This window comes from Coturnix japonica, chromosome 6 (assembly GCF_001577835.2).
Source record: "Coturnix japonica isolate 7356 chromosome 6, Coturnix japonica 2.1, whole genome shotgun sequence".
In the NCBI taxonomy this organism is placed as follows: domain Eukaryota; kingdom Metazoa; phylum Chordata; class Aves; order Galliformes; family Phasianidae; genus Coturnix; species Coturnix japonica.
In genome coordinates, this window is record NC_029521.1 from 18,114,876 (window position 1) to 18,127,402 (window position 12,527).

The following is a 12,527-nucleotide window of genomic DNA, read 5'->3' on the forward strand; positions in this document are numbered from 1 at the left end:
TAAATGAATTTTTTATACTATAACACCGTTGCAAAAGGATTGCCTCATTTTTCAGTGACTGTACAGGAGTCTTCAACTCATGGTTAGAAATAAGTGCACAGCTGGAGAGAGCCTGTGGTCCTCATTCCCTTAAGAGAAGATAGCTATGACAGCTTTGGCTTCTACAATAGGTTATATCCTGGATGGAGGCCCAGGATGGAGAGCATTTGCTGCCTAAACTATTTTCAGTCTCCATTAGGAAGAGCGTGACTGGCTGGACTTCTGTGTGTATCTCTTCATAATCAGGCTTTTAATTCTTGTACCACAATTTGTCATCCATATTAATCATGATACAGTAACATAATGTCAGGATATGGTCACTTACACAAATTCAGTGAAATGGCAGCTAATAGGTTAAACATCTTAAGTCCTGCTGAATGTAGAGTGACATCACAGTGAAAAGGTCACCTTCTTGTCTTCTCTGGTGCTGGTTTTCATTGAGAGTGTTTGTGTCCTGTTTTAGGCCTGTCAGTAAGTGACCTCACTTTTCTTTTCTTAGTGAACAAGTATTCCCGCTGTGCTTTCCCCCCCTACCCCCCTACCCCTTTTGTTGTTTTTTTTTTTTTTTAATTTTCTTTTAAAATAATGGAGTACATCGGCATTGAAATGAAAAATTCTTCATTTCTTTAAGAGTAGTTCTCCAAAGCTGCAGGTGAAGATTTTGTCCTGTAAGTGCAGATGGAATTTCTTCCTCCTTTTTGGTGGCAATATCTAGCCAGAATTCTGGCACTTAGCAGTTCATGAGCAAAACAACTTTTATCTTCTGAACACAGTAGACACAGAATAGGAGCCTGGCTTGAAATATGCCAACTAGGTATTATTTTAATTGCATTGTTTTATAAAAGCACAATGAGTGTGATGGATGAGGCAGTATTTCAGTTTTTGTCTTAAGGCATCATAATATCATAAACATTTCAATAACGTGCTCCTTTTTTAAAAAAATTTTAATTTTAATTTTTTATTTTTGTCTTGGCAAGATATATCCCATGTCAGTGGTTATTGAAAAATAAAACCTATTTCTGTTTTAGAAATAGGTTTTGCACCTTTACTGTGCAAAGGTGATCAGATATCTGACAGTTACTACTTGCATGCTTTTCTATCCCTTTTTGTCTCATTATCCTATAAAAATGTGGGTTAGACTGCTCATTTTGTAAATATTTTTGAGATCTTCCTTATACTTTGTCTCTACTCTCATTTGCACTATGCCGTCCAGACTGTGAAGTATGGTCGTTCGCATCCTTCTATGCTGTGCTATCCCCAGTACTCCTGCATTTTGTAGTGCTTTGATTTTGTGATGTTGGGTTCGTGCTTCATTTGTGCTCATTTTTAGTGAGTAAGGGAAGTCTTCAAGTCAAAGTTTGCCTTTCCTTACTGTGTGTGGAATACAGGGATAATTCTACTGAACAGAGTGGTAGAAAACCAAAGGTAACTCATCAGAGTTGAAGCCGTTGAACCGCTTAAATGATGTCTCGTTTATAACTTAAAGTTATAATGAATGACCTTGTAAATCCTACTGCTGACACCGTTTTGCATTTACTTGTTTTTCTGAATTGATGGTTGTCTTGGGTGTAACTATTTTAATCCTATATTTTGGAGTAGTTACAACAATTCGTTGCTGGTATCAGTAGCTATAATAGGAAGTGGATACATCAGCTTTTTGAGATGCATTCCTAAACTGGACTGGTTGCAGATTTTTATCTAAAACATCATGTAGAACAAAATATGGTTGAGCATGAATGCTGTCTGTGAGTCCTTAGACAGTTGTGTACAGACTGCTCCTTACAACAATATAATGGGGTATTAGAATAATGGCTGAGCTGGGGGAATTTTTTAATTATTTTTTTTAACACATTGTCTACTTGCCATTATTTAATGGAGAAAAGAATATCTTTGGTAAAATTTAAGTACAGTGTATTGTTTGCTGGTAATAGCTTCCTAGTTGAAGTACTAGGTTACACTGTATTTGACTGGGTGATTTATTGTTTTTGAATCTGAGGTAGAGGAGTAACATTCATGATGATGTAAGTTGTGTGCTTAGTATATTATCAAAGCATGTGTTGGAAGAACAGCAAAGGATCATTCAGACAGTGCAGTAAGTAGGTTGTTGCATAATAAGGCTCTGCTGAGTAGCTAAAAGAAGTGAGCAGTATAACATAGAACAAGAGATAAATATATTTAATTTGTATCCAGCAGCGCCATAGTTTGGTCTGTTCTCTATAATTCCAAAGTATAAGTTGCACAGACTCAGAAGTTGTATAGTACGACTATATAGTGAAGGTGATTAAATACTCTTAACTGGATGTCTAACACATCATTGCTCAAATGGGATTTAAATGTTTCCCTAGTCTTTGAACTATTAGATATTGTTTTATATGGTTTTCTTTTAAGCTTCCTCATTGTTCTTAGTGTCTTTTTGAATAAGCTAGGGGAAAAAAAGGGCAAAAAATTCACCTTTTGCCCAGTGAATTTCTGAACATGTAGGAAAATAAAAATGTGCTGTAGTTGGTGATGAGAAGAGAGAAAGAGATGAGAAATTGATGCTTTTCTTCTGTGGCCATTCTAAGAACAGTGATAATGTATCAAGACATTCCACTATTACTTTTTTTTTTTTTTTTCCAGAGAAAGAAAGTTCAAAAAAGAATATAGAATTATAATACAGTTCCATTAAGACTTAGTACTGTTTGCTCTGCTGCAGTTTTCTTTACCATGGACGTGTACAAAATTTACCCTGTTTTCTCCTCCTGCCTACATTTTATCCCTCCTTATTTGTTTGGTTTGACTTAATACTTTTATGAAATCCAGCGTGAGGAACAAATTACTGAAATTTCTGGTTGTGCTAATTCTGCTCACATCTGTGTTGTCAGTCATGTTGCTATTGGCAACATTCCAGTGCCAAGCTGCAAAGGAAGTAACACTTGCTAGTTACAGTTTTTTTGATTCTTTCAGAAAGTGATCATTTTACTTTGCCACATGGTCACATTCCTCAGATTTCACTTCTGTTGAAGAACATATCTATATCTGTCTGTTAAATCTATGGTGGGTGCAAGTGGGATTGCGTCAGAGGAAGCTGCTAGGATTGCTCAGCAAGTGTTCAGAGCTTGCTAGCTGCAGTCACTCACGTGCACCATCACAGCACACTGAGCATGTCTCAAGCCAAACTTCTGCAGCGCTTGCTTTTATTTGCTTTTTTTTTCTTTTCTTTTTGGATTGGGAATGCTGGAGTGAGACAAACTTGTTTTCCTTGTGTTCTTAGCAATAACCCCTCCTGCAGGTGCTAGAATAGAGTGAGCGAGCCCAGTTGGAGACAGTGCTGGCATTTTACACTGTATTTATTCAAAGCTGTGCTTCCATTGACTTCAGCTTTAGTTGGCAATGCTTAGCAGTGTTGTGCAGCCAAATTCAAACTTGGCTGAGCACAGGCACAGAAGGGTAAAACATAGCAGTTGTGATGGTGAAGGCATTTGCATTAATAGGATAAGATTAAAGCATAAGAATTTTAGCCATTCTCCAGTATCTTGTCTCTTTCTTCTAATTTACATGCTGCATGTAATGTCCTAGAATCTGTGAAGAAACTGCTTGGGCTTCTCTGAGCCTAAACACTGCTTGGTATTCCCTTAGAACCAGTGAGCAGCTCAATGAATGGAGGCCATCTTTCTGCTCAGCAATCAGGCTGTGCTGTGCCATGCCATGTGTTCGTGCAGGCAGCCTAAATCTAGGGCAGCAGGAAAATATAGAACACTGAAACGAATTACTGAAACTGAGTGACTGTTCAGAATATAGAAAATTTAGCAGGAAGTCAGTAAGTAGATGATCTGAAATGTATTAACATAAGAAAATGTCACTGGAAGATTATAGGTACTTGAAGTTTTGCTGCTTGCAAGGTACAAAATAGGCACTGCTTGTATCTCACAGCTCAGTGCTTGTTTTGTGTTACAAATGCAGATGACCATGCTGATGTGAATTCAACACATGCATAAATAAGTGTTTAAGGATATTGACCATGAATGGTAGCTAGGCTTGGGCAATGTGTCGCATTCCTGACATACCTTCTCAGGGTAAAACTTTACTCTTTTCTGACTGTAGTTCCAGCAGTTCGATGTCAAGTTTCTTCTCTGCTGTGACCCACTGCAGAGACAATGGAAAAAGGTGCAACTTCAGTTTCTGGAGCAAAAGTGTGCGTCTCTTCTGTTTCTGCCATGGATTATAATGACCATTTCCTTTATTAGTTCCTCAGTTCTGGTTACTTGGAACTACCTGTTATGGTTGAAAGGAAGCCAAGCTGTATGAGAGTCCATTTAAAGCCACTTAAGGCACTAGCTGTAGATCTGGTCTTGACTTTGTCATCCATAATTGTCAGAGCTTCAAAGGGTTAGTTAAAATATGCATTTTTTTTGTTGTTGTTGTTGAGGAGTCCAAAATAAACTTTTAAGTAGGGCTACACATTCTTTTTTATTTTCTTTTTGAGCCCATTTGCTCCTTTCCCCTTACCTGAAATTGACCTTAAAATAAATAAAAATTTCTTTTTAACTCACGTGGCATTCAGGTTGTCTTGGTTTTACTTTCATCACGAGATGAGCTTGCCATATTAGCTCATGTTTCCAAGACTTGATTTGTTACTTATTTATCTTTGAGACTCATAAGATGGACTCTTCCACTGTTATCAAAAAGCAGCTTGTTGTAATGCAAGCAACTGCAGCACTGCTGTAAGACATGCCTAGTAAAACAATGATGTCGATTATTGTTTACATTAAGTATTCCAATTCTGTCTTGGATAAATTTGGACAAGGAAAATTCTATGAAAGCCTCTGTGTTGTAAGCATATACATGTGGTCTGTCATTCAAACATTGTGGGCAACTATTGTGCAGGTACTCACTGACTGTGTGGTGATGTGCTCTTTTCCCATCCTTAACCCTTCCCTCTTCATAAGTGAAGTGCTCTGTTGAGGGGATTGAAGTAGTTCTGGTTATGTTTTGCCCTTACATGCTTTTGCTCTGAGTTGAAAGGCGTCAAGACAAAGCATGCTATATTACAGGGCATGACAAAAGGAAAAATCTATTTTGATTTCAAATGATAGGATATATGTGCATGTCAATTACATCTTTAAGAGGACTTCAGGTACTGCTAAGTAATCTTTGCTACGTAATTGAAGTATCCTTTAAGAATATGTTTTCCCATCCTGGAACTTGTTGACAAACAGATTACATCTCAGCTAGCTCCTCTAATAAGCCACAGAAGCGTCAGTCCTAAAGGTGAACAGACTCCTTCAAAGGCAGTTTTGATTCATTCCTAGATGTGTGCTGGGTGGTGACTGGAGACCTCTGAAAAATTACTACGGTTGTGTAAAGACGAGTGTAATACATATGCAGAAGAGTGTTAGATGCAAATTGCTGCATTTTCTTATTTTATTTTAGTGTTGTGACACTACAAGTATTTTTTTGGCAGAGTTACTGTTTGTGATTTAATTAACAGAGACAATTTGTAGATGCTGTATTTTGTGACATTTTCAGTGAATTGTAAGATATTTAAAGGTAGAAAGCTGAAACTCAGCTTCAGCAGAAGGTCCAGCTTTGCCTTGTTATCTTTCAAGAATTTGATCCTGTACATGCATTTATAACTTTTTTACTTTGCTTAGCGTAGATACATTGAGGAAACCTATTCAATGGATGAACTTAAAAGTAGCAGATAAACTGAAGGTTGAAGTTCTGGGACCTGTATTTTCTTCAGTTGTTATTACTAAGCTGTTCTTCTTTCAAAATGAAAGCATTGTAAGAACTGAAATACGCTGCCATATATACTAGCAGGGAAGGGGCTGTTGTCTGTACAGAGCAAAAGTACAATCCAATTTTGGCAGGCAGGACTTAATTTTCTCCTAGCTTTTGGTGATTGCTTTTTAGCTAAATGCAGTGCCCTGTAGCTGAAGATCTCTTTCATCCGTGATTTAGGTCTTTAGTTTAGAACTTTGTCTCATTTAGGCACCAACAGATTTTGCAGGCTTGCAGGATTATCAAACTGCTTCTCCAATTTTTTTTAGTGTGCTTTATCATTCTGTAGTGCACGTTTTGATTTCTGACCATGGTACTGGTCCCAGAATCTTTTTGCAGCATTTTCATGTGCTGCTGGGGGCCTTTGTGGATTGTTTCCGTTGCTGGGATTGTTTGGCAGCACACGTCAGTCTGATGAAACCATGTGAAAGGCAAAGCTTTGAGACAGAGCAGTATCAATTCACAAAACCAAGAGAAACTGTTCCTGCTGAGAAATAAGGAAGCATCACCCTTTCTGTGTGCATGGGAATACAAGGCTTCTTAGAAGAAATTACTGAATATACGAAACATTATGTGCTGAGTTTCTAGTGAAATTAAAGCTCTTAAGAAAAAAGGTAGCAGCCCTTAGGAGCTACATTGTTAGCTCTGGTTTGTTTATCACCCACTCTACAAAATCTGTGGTGAGCATGCATTATACTTAAGTACACAACATACTTGTAAAAATTGGTTAAGTCTAAATTTCCTTTACTTGATTTAGTTTGATGTACAGTGGAAAGTGTCTAGGTAAGAGTTTTGTTGAAAATGATCTTCCTCTGTCCAATGTAGGTGCTATTTCACCTTGAAAATTTGTGGCAGCTTTGTACTCCCCTTTAAGGCCAGAAGGGTTCTGTATTCTAACAAATCTGCCCTGTATCATAGTCTTGCCCTTAATTCCATGAACTCTTTCCCCCTCCCTTCTCATGTGTATCCATTTGCACAGCTCCCTGGGAAGTTTTACAGCCGGAACTTCCATAGATTTGCAGCTGCATGATTAAAACATAACATTCACGTTAATAAAGGATAGTTATGGTCAATTTGTAGGCTTGGTCCTCTTCTGAACTCATTCCTCCTGACTTCTAAGACTGTAATCTTGGAAATGTTTAGAGCTGGAATAAACTACCACTGTGGCAGAAACATCAGTTCTGCCCTTGTGCTCTCCTGCCACTGTTGTGTTTTGCCAGCTAAGCTCTCTGTGTCATAAGCCAGATCAGGGGACTGATCTGACTGAAAAATGCTTCCTTTACCATAGTTAGGATTTAATCTACGTCTTTGCTTCTGTATTTTCTCTTCTAAAAAAACACCATAATTAAGTACTGCAATACTTGAGCTCTTCTCAGTACAGAATTATTAAATATTTAGAAGAAACAAATAGTGGTGACTAAAATTCGTACTGTTTTTACTTTGAGAGGAGTAAGGTAAATCCTATTTAACAAACCTTAATATATCACAAGAATGTGGGTGTTTTTTGTTTGATTTTTTTAACATCTCAGGAACAATTTTCAATCTGTCCTCATATTTTACAAACATGATAAAATTATTCTAACCTATTGCATATTATGAAACATTGGATTGCCTTATACCAAAGTAAAGTATTTAGTTAGATATATCAGGAAAAAAGAGAATACTTCCACACTTTCTCCCCCACACCCCACTCCAAAACCTCTTCTAGACTATGTGGGCATAAATTTTCTTTCATGTGCTGTGTGCTCAGATGCAGGTACTGATGTTTTGGGAAAGGTGAATAAGCTTCCCCAAGCTCATTTTTAAGTAGCAAACAAACACTGTCTTTTCTAAACAGCAGTCAAAGGCCTGTAGATACTGCTTCTTCTGGTCTAAGGATATTGATTTTTAATTCTACCAAGCAAGAGTATTATCTTGTTTCAACCAGTATATGGAAAATACTGTTCTGGGAATTTTGAGAGGGTAAACATGATGATACTGAAGGTTCTTGTCTGTGCAATAGACTCTAGTAATTTTAGCATAATATTGTGAACTAAAAACCCTGTAAACTATCTGTGATCTTTTACATACTGTTGGTTTGTTTTTTTTTTAATGGCAGTGATGAAATTAAGAAAATTAATGTTTTCTAAAATCTGTCTGACTACAATGGGAAGATGGGCCATTTTTTCACACTGTCCCACTGCATTCAGTACTCTAGATAACAGTGAACCAGAGATCAGTGAATTTCTGTATAATTTTTCACAAAGTTTGAAAGAGATTATTTTTATGAAACAATTGTATTTTAAAAATTCTTTTTAATTACATGAAAACAGAAGATGAACTGCATCAAAACAACAAAAATGTGATATTCAAACAATACAAACCCCTTACTCAGGTTTTTGATTACCCTATTCTGAAAGCGTGTCATCTCCTGTCTTGTATTTTGTTTTGACTTGCTCCTGTGTACTCCTCTTAAACCAGTGAAATTTGTCTTAGATGTCTGAAAAATATCATGCTACTTTCTGGGACAGATATGCCTGCTGGTTTGTTGGGCACTTGCTTCTGCTTTGTGTTATGGAAGCACTGTGACAGAGGGAAGATGACAAAGCTGTAAAACAAATATACCTGCACTCTGAAGTAAAGCCACTTCTCCAGTAGATACATTAATATGTCTGCATTTCCAGCTTACTCAACTATTAATATTTGTGATTAACTATTTTTCATATGTGTATTTTCAGAAATATTGCAAAGCTTCTCTGTCTATGCTGTTGAGAGCAGTAGTTAAAAATAAAGAGTATAATTTTGACAGCTGTAGAGGCTTATCTTTATAAATTTCTTTCATAATATAAAAGGAATGTATCAAAAAGCAAAATAGAACTGCATTTTGAGTTCTCTAAAATGAGAAATGAGCCTGTGTTAGAAAATGATTAGTCTGTAACAGTCTCTTTCCTTTTTTTTTTTTTATTTTATTTTTATTTTTTATTTCTTTCTAGGACCGGAATAGGCCCTATGACACTTTTAACTTGCACTCTTTGGAAAATTCCTTAATGGATATGATAAGGACTGATCATGAGCCTCTGAAAGGTAAACACTACCCTCCCAGTGGCCCACCAATGAGTTTCGCTGATATAATGTGGAGGAATCATTTTACAGGTTAGGAATATTCATATGTCCATGCTTGCTTGGTTTTTAAACAAAAATCAGCTTTTCAGTATTGCTATCAACTTTTTGCTAATTAATTGAGTTGTCAGCTATGTAATACTTCTGTTTCCCATCTTAGGGTAATCATTTCTATTGTAGGAAGATAAGATGAAATGTATAAGTGTGCAATCATAATATTCTCTAGTAACTGTCATTTCTGAAACTTTGTGTATCACCAAATTGCACTGTTCAGTTCACGAAGTGAGTAGTGCAACTGAAGTCCAGTTATGTTGAAAAATCTTGTACAGCATTAATATTACTGTCATTTATAGATCATCAGCTAATATATGGGGATCTGAAAGTGCCACTGTGTCAAGCTTAAGCTATATGATTATTTAAGGATGGATTTAAAAAATGTATCTTGATTTGGATTTCAGAACATTAGGAGGCACCAATGAGTACTAGGTGTTAAGCATTAAGAAAGCATTAAGAAAGTCTGATTATTTATGCTACTGAACTTTGTTCTACCAGATGCAGCACTGGAGATGAAATTATTTCTAGTGTTTAGTTGATATAGAATAGTGAAAAGTTGCAGAAGCATTTCAACGAATCCTAATTGTCTGTCATAGTTTATCTTTCATTGGTTATGTTTCAAAACATTCTTGCTCACAAGCTGCTAATTGTCTTCCTCTGAAGACTGAAGCTAATAGTAAGTTTTGTGCTAGCAGACAATGAGCTAGAGTCAATTCCCAAACTTTAAGGTGCTGGAAATGATATAGAAGAAATTGTTTTGTATAATTTTTCCTACACATATACATAATTTTCTGATACAGCAATTACCTCAAGCATTCCAAAATCAGGTTAAAAGAGCTGAGACTACGTAACTGTGCTTTCCTCAATTATCCTGTGTGACAGCCTTCATACTTCTGTCTTTAACTATTAATCAAATATCTAAAATGGCAAGAAATATTCCCATCTCTATTCTGATCATATTCCTCCAACATAAGCGTTAATTTGAAACCTCTTTTAAAACAAAAAAAATTGAGATTTCTGCTGTTGTACACATTCTATGACTGGTGTTTTCCACGTTCTTTTTGATATGAAGTAAAATCATCATCAACAACAAAATTAGAATGAAGCAGATTTAATTGTACCCTATTAATTTGATTGCACTCTAGCTTAACACTGTGTTTTTAAATTAAGTACATATTTAAATGTATGAATTGGAACTTTTTTAAAGGCTGAATTTTCATATGATCCTGAGAATGAAAAAAAAATGACGAAGACTGTTAGAAATAGATTTACTCTAGAAAAGCACTTTAAAATCATAGAAAGCAATCTGGCTTGTACTTTATTATTGTCCCTTAACAACAGTTCTAAAAATCTTTTTAGATAAGATATTAGCCAAGAAAATAATAATGGGTACAAATACTTAAGTATTTGCTCTTGCTGGCTCATTCAGTCACAAAGCTGAGATAGTCCCTGTAAGCAGTGGTATTTTGCTGTTGCCTCAGTGCATGAGATAACATAACATTCTTGTCTTTGTTAAGCATCTTCTTGCTTTTCTAGCAAAGTATCTTCTTAAAAGTAAGTAAATAAATCATTTTCATCTCTGTGAGGTTGTTGACTTGCACAGGATGCTGTACAGATTAACAAGAAACTTGAAAGCATTAGGAACAGTTTTCCTGTACTCAAAGCAGAAAACAAAGGAGTTGGGTACTAATTGTGAAACATTAGTTGATCTGTTCCATTTGCCAATAGGATTGTTACCTCTGCTCTAAGAAGAGTTTGTTACTTATCGAATGTGTCTTCCTGATATATTTTCTGAGTGCTGCTCTGCTGTTTCAGCCTTCCTGCCTTGTTACTTAGTGCTCTTCCATGCCAGTAACTTCTGGAGAATTCTTGTTTACTATTAGATCTCTGATTCCATCTCTGCCCAGCTGTTGTTTTCCCATTGATGTAGTTAATTCTTACCCTTTCTTTCATTTTCTTCTCCCTCCAAGTGCAATAATGACTTTGCTAACCTCCAGACTTTGCTTGACCTTGTGTGCACTTCCCCCTGCTCCAGTTCTCACACTGTGTAGCACAACTGGCAATATTTGTGAGTGGCTGTTTTAGGACATGGTCATTCTACCCTCCTAGAAGTGCTTTCTTCCCCTGTGCTAAATAGCTCAGCTATTTTAACATGCCTTTTTGTTTAAAATCAAAAACAAAAATCAAAAACAAACCTGTGAAATCATTCTCCTATTGCATTTTCATTCTCTTTCCAGTGAAAATAGGTCTTGACTGTTCCCCTGTATCTCCAACTTTCTCCTTCTCCACAGTGTTTCAACTGCCTTTCTCTGCAACTTCCTCAAATTTCACTTCTCCTTGGCTTTATTCTTGCCTATCTTACTCTCCTCAGACTCTCTCACTATCAGCACAGTTTTGTTTGAGAATGTAAGTGATCAACTTTGCTTGCATTTGCTTATTTCACCAGCCATCGCCCCATTTTTATTTGTTTTCATCTCTAAGCTTTTTGAATATTCTGTTTATGTACTTCAGTTTGAATTTTCAGTTCCTCATCGGCATTCCTTTGCGAATGCTTCTTTGCTAAATTAAAACTGCTACTTCTGGAATCTTCATAATCGGCTCTTAGAGCTACTTCCTCTTTGTCCTGTCTTTTGTCTTTCATACTAAATTGTGTATTTTTCCCTTTAAAATCTTCCATTTCTTTGAGATCTGTGACTGTCTTTTGTTAGGTTTTGCACAGTGTTTTCATGTGTATGTAGAATGTAAAACAACCACAAAATAAATAAGCTACACACACACCAACCACAAACAGTGTTCATCTTTTGGTAAATGAGCTTTGTTTTCTCAGACAATTTTAGCTAACAGTGCTTACAAGTCAGTTGACCCTTAGTAGTTTTAAAATTTACTTTTAAAGTTTTTAAATGGAAGAGATGAGGGGATGAGTGGCAAAAACCTCTGCCTTGGAAAATGTGGGGATGTTTCATTCTGGCGAAGGCTATAAAGTCTTAGAGCCTTCAGTGAGTATTAGAAAGTCAGTGCAGCTATTTCAGGATCATTCCAGCCTGCTGCTGTCAACGAATATCTATTTATAAAAGTATCTATTTATTAATTAGTGGAATATTGCCTGTTATTTATCTGAAGTTTGAAACATTGCTCCTCTTGGCATATGTACCCTACACCCACCCCTCCCAACATCTTAACAGACGCTTGAACCAAAAAATAATTATTACATAAAAAAGGTTCTTGATTAGAATGTGGATAGGAGAGTTGACAGGGAAAGATTCTGATAAGAAAAGCAGACCGAGATGGTTCTGGTCTCTTGTTATTTCTGGGTAGGTCAGTTCTGTGTGATTTGCTTTTGTTCAGTGTGGATAAGGGAGAAGTTCAGGGGTGTGAAAGGAAGTTTGTCCTCTTATTCATAGTAGTGAGAGCTTCGTTGGATTTAGAGGTGTATATGATCAGTTTTTGTACTGCAGGCCATGAAAGTCAATGATTTATTTCAAGGTTGTTAAAACAGGTCAATTTTCTCAAAGCAAGAGCCACTTGGCTTTGAGAGGGCATGTGACTTGGTGGCTTTTTTTAGTGTTGTTGCA

General features: G+C 36.4%; 1 protein-coding gene across 14 annotated transcripts in view; it reads left to right on the top strand.

Moving 5' to 3' along the window:
* CPEB3 (cytoplasmic polyadenylation element binding protein 3) overlaps positions 1–12,527 on the top strand; it is a 114,389-nt gene that overhangs the window by 49,999 nt on the left and 51,863 nt on the right. For 10 of the 14 annotated variants that reach the window (XM_015866936.2, XM_032445424.1, XM_015866945.2 and 7 more), the window contains one exon: positions 8,775–8,934. The exons of 2 other annotated variants lie outside the window; for them this stretch is intronic. In XM_015866936.2, coding sequence (XP_015722422.1) covers positions 8,775–8,934 — 160 coding nt within the window. The remainder of the gene's footprint in view (positions 1–8,774; positions 8,935–12,527) is intronic. 2 more of the 14 variants (XM_015866938.2, XM_015866939.2) reach the window with 1 other exon arrangement.